Raw genomic sequence first — 13,602 nt, 5'->3', positions numbered from 1 at the left:
AGTGAATTATTCATGTTGTTATATGAAGGTTTTAAATGTGCAGCTCAACATTGCTCTGCCACAGTCAATGGACTAAACCACAGAAGAAGAAAACAGACTTCAGCATTAAGATACTCAGTGTGGATCAGTATAATATCAGCTGATGTCTGCAGTTTAGTGTCAACACAACTTTCACATCATATTAATCTGAGCACAGAAGTAAAAAATGGTGTCTGACCTCAGAGTCTCCAGTCGACAGTTTGGACTCTCCAGTCCAGCAGAGAGAAGCTTCACTCCTGAATCCTGCAGCTTGTTGTGACCCAGCTCCAGTTCTCTCAGATGGGAGGGGTTGGACTTCAGAGCTGAGGCCAGAGAAGCACAGCTGATCTCTGACAAACTGCACCAACTCAATCTGAATGAAGAATAAATGCTGTAACTTTAAAAGACTTTAATGTTCCTGCTTGAAATCATTCAGTGTTTAATAATCTGTTCAGAGCTGAAGAAGGTTCAGGATGTAGACGTTTAGAAAATGAAGCTCCAAACACCTGAACCCAACAGGATGCAGGTTCAACACTGTCAAACACACAAAGTGAAACAGAGCTCTCATTAATATTAATGACAACGTGCTGCTGCTTCAATAAAGACGTAGTGATGTCACCTCTTAAACTCTGCAGCTCCACCAGAGGCTCCATCTGTACAAACTCATGTTGTGCAGCCAAATAAAAACCCACAGAAACTGATGGAACATTTGATTCTGCTATTTAAAGCTCCTGTTATTAAGATAGTTGAATTCTGAGTCTCGTTCCCAACTCGTCAAATACTGACGCTTTGGGATTGTAGGTCGGGTCGGCACCATCCCAAAGCGTCAGTATTTGACGGGTTGGGAACGAGACTCAAAAATCAACTCTCTTACTGTCGCCCTGGGTCATTTAATTTACCCCCAGATATTTGAATTACAAGTTTTCTTGGATATTAAGAGGTTCAGGTAAGTTTTGTTCTGAATAAATGTGTTTTGATGTTATTAACATGGTTCCTTTAATATGAACTTTATCCTGCCACTTTAAGCAGGTTGTTTGCAGTGTACCTGGCTAACGTGTGGCATAAACAGAGTACAACCTATGTTGTTTAACTTTATTGTATGTGATTGGTCGTGTATGAGTCATGACACTTTTCCTGTCTGGTGATTGGCTGTGGGGCGGAAGCTAACAGAGCAGTGAACTGTGTGAAAAAAGAAACGGAGAGAAGTCGGCGGCAGCAGCAGTGAAGAGAAGCAGAACAGAGAGACTTCTTTGTGTTCTGGTTGACAGCTTGTGTGTGTGTGTGTGTGTGTGTGTGTGTGTGTGTGTGTGTGTGTGTGTGTGTGTGTGTGTGTGTGTGGGCCCACAACATAATGAAGTACCACTTAAAGGTTCTATAAGAGTTCTTCAGGTGTGTTTAATACTAATGAAGGTCTTTGGTGCTGAAGTTCATCAGCAGTGATCAATAGCAGAGCAAAGTTAAAGAAACATTTCTGTGTTTGAACAAAAGTAAATTGACAGTGAATAGTAACAAAACAAGGTTAAAGGAACATTGCACTGAATTCATTGGTTTGACTTGTTAACATTTCATTCTGAACAAGCTCAGTAGAAAACCACATGTTGGGTTCACTGTGATTTACTGTGGATGGTTACATTTATTTTTTATGGCTATTAGAATTTTTATTTTTCTGTTAATAATTTTAAGTTAATTTATTGGGACATAGTTTTCATGTGATTCATTTTAAGTGCACTTAACTACAGTAAGAACACATTAAGAAGGTACGTAATAATCCTTTAATATTGAAATAAAAAGAGACAGTTATCCAATGAAGAGCACATAAATACATGAGAGGAGGTGTCTTCTGTCCAACGCGACTTAAACTTCATCCAACCTCCTTTTCTCAAAGATTCAACACTTTCTTTTCAGAGATTTAAATCTCTGTGTATCTGTGTATCTGTGTATCTGTGTATCTGTGTATCTGTGTATCTGTGTATCTGTGTATCTGTGTATGCTGTACGTCAGGCAGTAATATACAATAATGTAGTGTCACCTGTCACTGTGTGTGTGTGTGCGTGCGTGCGTGCGTGCGTGCGTGCGTGCGTGCGTGCGTGCGTGCGTGCGTGCGTGCGTGTGTGTGTGATATAAATATATAATCTGGTGTCAAACTTTAAACTGAGTTGTTGTGATTTGAGCTCAGACAAACCCAGAAAACAAGTGAACTGAAGGAAATGTAAAACTTCTGTTCTGATTTAAATGTTATAGATCTACACAGAAACACATGAACTGACCTCAGAACCTCCAGTCGACAGTTTGGACTCTCCAGTCCAGCACAGAGAAGCTTCTCTCCTGAACCCTGCAGCTCGTTGTAACTCAGGTCCAGTTCTGTCAGATGGGAGGGGTTGGACTTCAGAGCTGAGGCCACGACTTCACAGTGACTCTCTGAGAGTCCACAGTGAATAAATCTGTGATTACAGATAAAAGAACAGTAAAACAATAAAATGAGACTTTATTGTGAAAACAGATTCATACATGTTGCATCACAAAGCACAGGGGGTCAGTTGGTCGGCCTGAGCTGGTCAGTCATTGATCACAAGGTTTGTAGTTTGAAACTTGAGCTCCTTCTGCCCACGAGGCCCCAGACTTTCCCTGCCTGAGGAGATCAGAGGGGCTGAATCGCTGCCCCGTTTTATATCAGCCCCCAAAACACACTTGAATAAAGCTGCTTTTAACCCTGATGTGGATGTTTTTATCTTGATGTTTGATTTTGGTTTGTTTGATTCATTCTGTGCTCTTTATATTTATATTTGTAATTGTCAGGTAAAACTTGCTTTTTCTTGTGACTCTTTCGTTGTGTTGCTGTTTAATGTGTGTACAGCACTTTGTAACTGCTTTTAAAAGTCGTATATCAAGAAAATAAATCAATAAATGAACCTCCTGAGTGTCCTCGAGCAACATGAACCAAACTGATGTTCAGGACAAAGTGTCCAAATGACTGTAATGTAAACGTGTCAGATTTGAGTTGATTTATATTCATGAAGCTTCATGTAAATTCACTGTAGGTTGTTTAACTGCACTCGTATGTGTTTACCTCAGTTATGTGTTTGTGTGGATTTTGTTCTTTGATGCATTTTATTCTGTTGCTCCGTCTGCTTTTCACCTCCCATTAAATTAATTCAGCCTCTTCTCCTGCATCAATAGTATAATTAGTGCTAAAGATTGAGTTATTATCATTTGATGGGTGATCATTTGTCTCAGGTGGAGTTCACCTGGCTGAAGGAAATGTTTTGGAAAGTAGACGACTACATGTCATTTCATCTCTGAGCTTGGTGATGATCATTGATTCAATCAGCAGGTTTCATACTTGTTGAGGAAAACATGTATCGTGTTGAGGTTTTATATAATGCATGTGTGTAAAGTGTTTGTCTTTAATACTGAAGGCTTCAGCTTTACCAGGATTTTTAATATTAATCACATCTGGACTTACCGAGCCTTTCTGCAGTTCCTCACAGCTGGAATCAGTCTCTGTTGTCCTGCCAGTGATGTGTTGTATTTCTCTGTGTCCAACTCATCCAGAACCTCCTCTGACATCTGCAGCATGTAGGCCAGAGCTGAGCAGTGGATCTCAGAGAGATACTTCTCTGATCTGTTCTCTGACTTCAGGAACTCTTGGATCTCCTGATGGACTGAGTGGTCGTTCATCTCCGTCAGACAGTGGAAGATGTTGATGCTTCTGTCAGGAGAGATCTCATCACTGTTCATCTCCTTCAGGCTGTTGATGGCTCTCTGGATGATTTCTGGACTGTTGTCTGTCCGACCCAGCAGGCCTGCTAAGAGTCTCTGGTTGGACGTCAGAGAGAGGCCATGAAGAAAGCGAACAAACAGGTCCAGGTGGCCATTTTTACTTTCAAGGGATTTCTCCATGGCTCTCCTCAGGAAGTCATCCAGGGTTGAGGGTCTCCATCCTCCCAGGAAGTCCTTCAGCACCTCTGTGTTGCTGTTGGTGTGACAGTGGAACATGTAGACTGCAGCCAGAAACTCCTGAACGCTCAGATGAACAAAGCAGTAGACTGTTTTCTGGAAGATCACACTCTCTCTTCTGAAGATCTCTGTACAAACTCCTGAGTACACCGAGGCCTCTGTGGCATTAAGACCACACCGCTCCAGGTCTTCTTGGTAGAACATGATGTTTCCTGTCTCCAGATGTTCAAACGCCAGCCTCCCCAGCTTCAGAAGAACTTCCCTGTCAGCCTCTGTCAGCTCCTGTGGACTCTCATGTCCCTCATCGTACTTCTGCTTCTTCCTCTTTGTCTGAACCAGCAGGAAGTGTGAGTACATGTCAGTCAGGGTCTTGGGCAGCTCTCCTCTCTGGTCTGTAGTCAACATGTGCTCCAGAACTGTAGCAGTGATCCAGCAGAAGACTGGGATCAGACACATGATGTGGAGGCTCCTGGAGGTCTTGATGTGTGAGATGACTCTGCTGGACAGATCTTCATCACTGAACCTCCTCCTGAAGTACTCCTCCTTCTGGGCGTCAGTGAAGCCTCGTACTTCTGTTACCCTGTCGACACGTGAAGGAGGGATCTGATTGGCCGCTGCAGGTCGGGAAGTTATCCAGACGAGAGCCGAGGGAAGCAGCTTCCCCTCGATGAGGTTTGTCAGCAGCGCGCTGACTGATGACTCCTGTGTAACATCAGACACGACCTCATGGTTCTTGAAATCCAGTGACAGTCTGCTTTCATCCAGGCCGTCAAAGATGAACAGAAGTTTACAGGCAGCGAGCTTCTCTGCTGTCACCTTCTGTAATGTTGGATGGAAAACATGGAGCAGCCTGAGAAGACTGTACTGCTCATCTCTGATCAGGTTCAGCTCCCTGAACGAGAGCAGAACCACCAGACTGACATCTTGGTTTTCGGAGCCCTCGGCCCAGTCCAGAGTGAACTTCAGCACTGAGAAGGTTTTTCCAACTCCAGCGACGCCGTTGGTCAGAACCACTCTGATGCGTCTCTGTTGGTCAGGTGAGGCTTTAAAGATGTCGCAGCACCTGATTGGTGTTTCACTGAAGGTCTTCTTCTTGGAAACTGTCTCCAGCTGCCTCACCTCATGTTGGGTATTAACCTCTTCACTCTGTCCCTCTGTGATGTAGAGCTCAGTGTAGATCTTGTTAAGGAGGGTTCCACTTCCTGTTTCATCACTTCCTGTTTCATCACTTCCTGTTTCATCACTTCCTTCAGTCACACGTTCACATCTCCTCCTCAGACTGATCTTATGTTCATGGAAAACCTCCTGCAGACCAACATTCACTGAAAAAAGACAAAAAAGTGGGAGACAAAAAATACAATGTGACAATCAGCAGTCAATGGTCTTTTCATTACAAATTAAAACCATCAGTATAAGAACATGTTTGTTGTTTTCTTTGTCTTTCTCTACACCTTAACGTCGTGGAGAGGTTTGTGTGTCCCTGTGATCCTCGGAGCTCTGTTGTCGGGGGCATTAGCCCCTGGCAGGGTCTCGCAAAGCTAATCAGCCCCAGAGGAGGAGCCGGACTGAGAGTGATTCAAAGAGCCTTTATGAATCAGCCACAAAGGTGCTGCAGCACCTGAACCAGGAAAGAGACATCAGGGCACCTTTCTGGAGCTCAACCTGGGAGTGGAGGTCGCTGGTGAATATCTGGTGTCTGGCCTTTGACTACATGGAGACGCCACCCTGTGGGCTGACTACCAGCAGGGACGGGCATTGGGGTCGGGTGTGTGCCAGTTTCATGCAAAAGAAGGCAGGTGTGCTGATTCCTGGCATCCCAGACTGGTCCTCAGGACAGGGAGTGTCTCCTCTCATGGGGGAAGGAACAGGTGCTGGTGCCGGAGGTGGGGCGGTACCAACTACATTTAGTTGGGCTCACCTCTATGCACAGCACTGTTTCTTGAACTCAACTCCTCTGCTTGAGGGACAACATCTCAGGTTGGCCCCTGTAAATGACCACCACCTGCACCTCAGCCCGTCCACTACACTCTGCTGCTGCTGACTGCTTGTTATTCCCTCACTACAAGGGAGGACCAGCTACTGCTCAACTAGATCCAGACTGTCTGATGTCCTGGATCCACAATAGTGACACAAACTCCCCAGTGACATCAGAACAGAAGAAACTCGACACAACTTCAGACTGAAAACTCTCCTGTTCAGACTGAAAACTCTCCTGTCAGACTGAAAACTCTCCTGTTAGACTGAAACTCTCCTGTTCAGACTGAAAACTCTCCTGTTAGACTGAAAACTCTCCTGTTAGACTGAAAACTCTCCTGTTAGACTGAAAACTCTCCTGTTAGACTGAAACTCTCCTGTTCAGACTGAAAACTCTCCCGTTCAGACTGAAAACTCTCCTGTTCAGACTGAAAACTCTCCTGTTCAGACTGAAAACTCTCCTGTCAGACTGAAAACTCTCCTGTTAGACTGAAACTCTCCTGTTCAGACTGAAAACTCTCCTGTTAGACTGAAAACTCTCCTGTTAGACTGAAAACTCTCCTGTTAGACTGAAAACTCTCCTGTTAGACTGAAACTCTCCTGTTAGACTGAAACTCTCCTGTTCAGACTGAAAACTCTCCCGTTCAGACTGAAAACTCTCCTGTTCAGACTGAAAACTCTCCTGTTCAGACTGAAAACTCTCCTGCTCAGACGGCACCTTGGTCCATAAAAACAATCTCTCTCTGTTGATCTCTTATTGCTTCTAGTTGTAGCTCTTGAACCATTTTAACATAATTGATGAATGTGATCTGCTCATGTTGTATCCACATGGTTCAGTCAGTTATTTTCAGTCTCTTTGGATAAAAACGTCGGCTAAATGAACGTATTGTAATGAAGCAGGTCACATTTTAAGCTGTTTAATGTGCTGACACTGAGCAGCTAATTAGCATCTGCTGCAGCCTGAAAATAGATGTTAGCAGGAAAGCTAATGTGGACTGTTGTTTAAAGCGCTGTTTTGTCTCAAGCTGCTGTCTGACACTTCTCCATCTCCATCTCTGCATACAGAGAACAAGCAGCTCTCTGATTGGTTAATGTGAGACATAACAAATGTATTAAAACAACAAGTAGTGTGTTCAGACATGAAGACACCAGCAGACAGATATATAGTCTCACTTTGTACAGTGCTGGTCAGACTGGCTGTCTGCAGTCCAGCTCCTGTTCTGGATCGTTTCCCACACTGGGGACAGGAGGAGAGTCCTGGTGAAGCAGACTGGTCCCAGTATGATGTGATGCACTGTCTGCAGAACCAGTGTCCACAGCTGGCAGAGACTGGATCCTTCAGGACGTCCTGACAGGAAACACAGCAGGACGGCTGCTCCTCCACAGAAACACGCCTCCTCTTCTTCTCTCTGTGAAGACATTTCTTTACAACTAAAACCATTTGTTGATTGTTTCTAAAAATATCAAGATTTGGTCGACACTGTTGAGAAGCTCAGATCAGCTGACAGAGGACAGTAAAACTGTCTTTACTTTTCTGACTGAATTCAGCTTCAGTCTGGATGGTTATTTGTGTTATTTCAACTCTTCTGTTTAGTCAGTTTGAACCTGGAGTTAAAAGTGTTCTCAATAACTGTGGTCGACCACGATGACATGACTTTAACTATGACATGACTTTAACTATGACATGACTTTAACTATGACGTGACTTTAACTATGAGATGACTTTAACTATGACATGACTTTAACTATGACGTGACTTTAACTATGAGATGACTTTAACTATGACGTGACTTTTAACAACAGCATTCGTAATGGTTTAACAAGAGGACAATCTCCCCTCGCTCTCCCCTCCTGTACTTCTACCTGCTCTGCACAGAAAAGAGAGAGAGACGTTCTCCAGAAATACCGTCAGCAGTTTGTGGCTGTTAAACCCAGATTAAGATCATCTCAGTTTGAAACAGTATCTGCAGGAATAGTTCTTTAAGAGAACATTTTGTCTTCATCCTCAAAGCATCATCTTCATCAGGTCAGTTTACAGTAAGAACAGTCTCTTACTTTGAGTCTGATGGTCCAGGTTCATTACTGAAGAGTGGAGGAGGATCGTTGGACTGGTCACTCTTCATAGACAGACAGCTGGATCCTGGAGACTCTGCTCTCTGTCTGTTGGACTGAACTCTGCAAACACCAACATGTTTGTATTGATATCACATGAATCTTTGAGAAATTCTCTGATGACAAAGTCATTTAAGAAGCTCTAAACACACAAACTACTGCTACTGTTGATGAAAAGGAGCTTTCAAAGTCTCTATTTGTCCTCTTAGATCAGATTACAGCTTTTTAGGAGACTGACAGCTGCCACAGATAGTAAGAGGAACATGAGCCGTCAAAAGTCTGTTAGATTTAGGTAGAAAATACATTTTAGATGAATTTTGAATATAAAAATACAAAATCAACAAAACAAAGCACGTTAGTGAGAGAGGGAACAGAACAAAGTCACATAAATGAGTTAGTATCAGGTGTCTTACTCTGAGTCTGATGGTCCAGGTTCATTACTGAAGTCTGGAGGACGACCTTTGGACCGGTCACTCTTCATAGACAGACAGCTGGATCCTGGAGACTCTGCTCTGTCCTCCTCCTCCTTCACACAAACACTCATCTTCTGCTCTGAAGTCAGTCTGAGAGGTGAAACAGTAGCTGTGAGCTCAGGACACAAGAATCAGGAAACAAGTTTGTTCAAGAGTCGCACAAGACCGAGAGAGCAGGAAGTAACACACACTCTCTCTCCCCTTCACACACACATTATACAGTATAATAAAAGCAGCCAGAAGTCCACCTGGTCACTTTTCTTCACACCTGTGCTTGTTTTCTTGGGTTACTGGAGGTTTAAAGAGGATTATTCAGCCAATCAGGACTTTGTGTCCACAGATGAATCAAAGTGTTGAGTTCACTCCAACATTTCTTTCCTCCACAGTCCACAGGGAGAAAACTGACTCACAGTAAGTAAAGTCACAGGAAATAATCACAATGTGTTGTTAACACTCACCCTGCCTCAGACTCCAGCTGCTCTCCTTCTGCTCTGCATCTTAAAATGGAGTCTGACTGAATACTTTCACTTTCAGGGTTCCTCCCTGTGTGTGTGTGTGTGTGTGTGTGTGTGTGTGTGTGTGTGTGTGTGTGTGTGTGTGTGTGTGTGTGTGTGTGTGTGTGTGATGACTTCCTTGGCTCCTCCCTGTTCTCATGTTCTTCTTCTGATTTTATGACTTTAAAGGTGCATACCGCCACCTATTGTCCCGGAGTATGTAGCCTGGAGATGATGAAAACTGAGCCTTTCAGGTTTCTTAGCAGATGTTTTACAGAAGTCCACTGCTCTTCTGTTGGCTCAGAAAAATACTGCGACAGTTTGCTGACAACAAAACTCAGCTGGGGTCTTGTACATGTAGTTGGACAGATCAGGCTGCCGGCTGCCTCTGGATTTTCTGACACTCATCTTTTCTGCATCATCAGTGTAGTTCAGTTTCTGTTCACAAGGTGTCGCTCTATGTTCACAGTTTTGCATGTTAAACCTTTCAAGTGCTTTTTCAACACATTTCTTTTGTGACATTGTTACACATCCATCACTCAGCTCAAAGTCGATGCCAAGAAAACGTCTCAGTTCTCCTCAGCCTTTCATTTTGAATCTTGCTGTGAGCGTCTCCTTCACAACTTTTAGTGCATCTCCATCACTGGCAGCAATGATTACATCATCAACCCATATTATTATGATCACCTTCTCATTTCCTGTTTCCCTTGTGTAAACACAATGATCAGCAGGGTTTTGTACTAAATGCTTCTCACTTAGATAATCATGTAGCGTCTTGTTCCAGTCTCTGCCGGACTGTTTCAGCCCATAAAGTGACTTCTCTAGCTATTGTAGTCCAGGCCACTTTGTGACTCTACCCTTCAGCCACACTGATAGACAACAGATTTACTGATGTCACAGACAACAATGCAATAAGTGGATTACTGATCAGTGATGTCAGTGAGCAGCTACCAGTGTTTACAGTGTGTGACAGTGACGACAAGAAGGAAAAGCAGGACATTAAACTGGAGCACAGACGAGTCAGGACAGAGGAGTCAATGAACGCTTTAAAACATGAATTACTAAACCAAAACTGGGAAATATTATATAAAGAAGAAAACCTTGACAAAGCGTATGAAATATTCTTAAGAGTTTAATGTTTAATGTCCTGCTTTTCCTTCAAATTGTTATCTGATAAAAAAAACTGTCCAATAAAACAAATCAATAAAAAACAGAAATATTCAGACAGCCATGGATCACTAAGGGATTACAAAATGTCTGCAGAAAGAAAAATACACTATATAGAGAATTCATAAAACAGAACCAAAGAGGCAGAAAATAAATATAAACAATATAAAGTTCACTAATATTGTGAGAATTAGTAGGAAGGAATATTATAGCAGTCTATGAGATAATAATAAAAAACAATATTAAAGGTATATGGAATATATTAAACAGCGTTGTTGGAAATGGTTCTAGACAAGTTAATGACCATCAGGACTTTGTTGATAATGATTATTAACGATATGGATGATGTAGTTAATGGCTTCAATAATTAAAACTGGCAGGAAAAATCCCTGATTCTGTGACATCTGAAGAGAAAAATGTTGATTTGATGTAAAATAATCCTGACTCAGTGTTTCTGACAGCAGTGGAAGAGAGCCAAACTGTACAGATTGTTCACAAATGTAAAAACTAAACTTCCACTGACTGAAATGACACTGACATGAGAAGAGTTTTAAAACATCATTGAGGGAATTGCTAAACCACTAACACACATCTGTAACTTCTCACTCCAAACTGGTAAATTCCCAGTAAATTGAAGATAACAGAAGTCACAGCTGTACAGAACTGGAGACAAACACCACTTCACAGATTACAGGCCTGTTTCTCTGCTGCCTCAGTTTGACTCAATCTGATAAAAACTCTTTGTTGACGGACGGAACAACTTCATCAATGATTTACTAACTGACAGTCGATACGGATTCAGATCCAACAGATCAACATCTTCAGCAGTCACTGAACTTATTGAAGAAATCACAAGCTGCTTAGACCAAAAGAAATATTTATTGATCTGAAGAAAGCATCGGATACAATCAATCCTGACAGATGGATTAATAAAGTGGAGCGGTGTGGTATCAGAGGGGTTGTTCTGAACTGGCTGAGAAGCTCTCTAGACAACAGCAACAGTTTGTGAAGATGGTGAGGACGTGTGGTCATGTTGGGACATTGCTTGTGGAGTCCACCAGGGGTCAGTGTTGGGGCCACTTCTCTTCATACTCTACATTAATGACACATGTCAAACATCAACATTAGTTATTTGCAGATGACACAAACATGTTTTGTCCTGGAGAGGATTTGCAGCAGATTCTGAAGTTGATCACATCTGAAATGAGCAAATTAAAAAGCTGCTTTGACAGAAATCAATTATGTTGTATTATCATGTTTGAAAACTGTGAATGAAATAATCAAGTACAGGTGGAGATAGATGGTGTGAACATTGAAAGAGTGCATGTAAATACATTTCTGGGTGTGATAATAGAGCACAACATCTGCTGGAAACCTCACATAAAACATGTTCAATCTAAAGTGTCAGGAAGCGTCTCAGTCCTGTGTGAGACAAAGCTCGTACTGGATCACAAACCACTGCACATTCTCTACTGTTCACTGGTCTGACCATGTTTAAATGACTGTGTGGAGGTTTGAGGGGAAACACCTACAGAAGATCACTGCAACCACTGTTCACACTTCAACAAAGAGCCGTAAGAACAGTTCATGACGTCAGATATTATCATCACACTGACTGATTGTTTTTAAATTCACGTGTGATAAAGTTCATCCATCTGGTTGAATATCAAACTGCACAAATAATGTATGAAGCAAGAAACAAACTACTAGCAGGTAATATTCAGACACTGTTTCTTTGATGGAGAGGGGGATTATATTTTGAGGGAGAAGTTGAATTTCAAGATGCGAGCTGTTCAGACGACTATAAAAAGTAAGTGCGTTTCAATCTGCGGTGTGAAACTGTGGAACGGTTCGAGCTCGGAGCTAAAGCAACGTCCAACAATGATCCAGTTCAAAACAAGGTACAAGGAGATGATTTTCAAAAGGTCCAGGGACGAGGGCTTTAAAATTCACCAGGTGTCTTCATGCATGTGATGTATGCATGTGTTTGTGTGCAGGAAATATTAATATGTTATGAAATATACATTTGTGGTCATAACTTTTATAATAAGATACAGAAACTTGGTCAATGTATATATATTGTGTATATTATATTATAAGCTATGTATATTTGTATGTGTGTGTGTGTGTACATAGATGTGTGAGCATGTAGGTGTGTATATGTACATGTGTTCAGTACATATGTATATATGCATTTATGGGTGTGTATGTAATATATTTGTATATAATATGTGATGATTAATTGTACATGTAGTATATTGAATTGTATATAGTTAGATGGGAGCGTACGAAGGTTCAGGAATGGAAGTCAGTTGATTGTGATTAATTAGTGAGTTGTGGAGAAGAGGTAGGATTAAATAAGTGTTTAGCATCAAGAAGACACTGTAGATGCTCTGATTGTACCTGATTACAACAAACGCTTATCAATCAATCAATCATCAGATTTCAAATAAAATAGAAAAAAACAAAAACTTGACTCTTTTCACTAAATAGTGTGAAATCAGCAATATTACAGCAGCAGAAAGGATCGCAAAGATAGAGAGCATCAATTAAAAACAGTGGTAATAAATAACTATGAGAAAGATTATACGTATAAATATGAGTAAAACAAGCAGCAGAAACAATATAAACAATATGAATAAGAAAGAAAAATATTGACACTACCGGGATAATAGATCAGATCAGTGTGTGCAACCTGTGACAGTCGTATGTCAGAATACATGAAGAATTAAAGGACTTGTGTCTCAGCAGGATTTAGAAAAACTTCCATGCGTTTATCAGTCGGCTCTTGTTTTTCACAGGTCTATAATATATTTTAGCTGGACTTCTTTCAAGATCCATTTCAGGTGTATTTTTTTCCCCCCTGACTACGGGAGGTACTGCGCCGTTCGTCAGAAGACTCCGTCTGCGTGCATATCTAACGTAGAGCATAAATGAGCCTTTAGTCAGCGGGTCGGGTGTGTAAAAAGTAAAGCGTCATCTCATCAGCCTGTCATATTAGCAGGAATGTTCATTTTGGAGCGATGTTGAACTTTAAAGCCTTTGTCGGTCCACAGCAATGACATGCAGGTGTTATTGTCACAGTAATGTTGTCATAAACAGAACAAACCTGCTGTTAGATCCCGAGTTTACCCCTGTTCAGGAGGTACTGGACCAGCTCTCCATCTAAAGGGTCAGGTCCCTAACCTACAAGGTGTTGCTTCAATATGGATTTAAATAGGGACAGCTTAAGCTGGTAGCGAGGAGACTCTCCCAGCTTCTCACTGCCTATGTCTGAACATCTACCCTGCGTCCTCTGGTGTAGCACCTGACATGAACAGCCCTCGAGTCAGATACAGTCACCAGCACGCACATTAACAGCAGCTCTCCTCTCAATGACCTGAGCACTTGGTCTGGTGCTAGGATGA

The 13,602-nt window shown here is 42.0% G+C and overlaps 1 protein-coding gene across 1 annotated transcript in view; it reads right to left on the bottom strand.

Annotated features, from left to right (window-relative positions):
* Positions 1-8,939, bottom strand: part of LOC141017747 (uncharacterized) — a 34,568-nt gene extending 25,629 nt beyond the window's left edge. The window contains exons 1-5 of the mRNA XM_073492479.1: positions 8,475-8,939; positions 8,005-8,124; positions 7,123-7,358; positions 3,482-5,297; positions 218-391 (exon numbers count right to left, since the gene is read on the bottom strand). Coding sequence (XP_073348580.1) covers positions 218-391; positions 3,482-5,297; positions 7,123-7,358; positions 8,005-8,124; positions 8,475-8,605 — 2,477 coding nt within the window. The 5' untranslated portion in view covers positions 8,606-8,939. The remainder of the gene's footprint in view (positions 1-217; positions 392-3,481; positions 5,298-7,122; positions 7,359-8,004; positions 8,125-8,474) is intronic.
* Positions 8,940-13,602: the final 4,663 nt, after the last annotated feature.

This window comes from Pagrus major, chromosome 22 (genome assembly GCF_040436345.1).
Source record: "Pagrus major chromosome 22, Pma_NU_1.0".
In the NCBI taxonomy this organism is placed as follows: Eukaryota; Metazoa; Chordata; class Actinopteri; order Spariformes; family Sparidae; genus Pagrus; species Pagrus major.
Note: the sequence above shows the minus strand (reverse complement) of the source record. Positions and strands in the feature narration are given on the sequence as shown.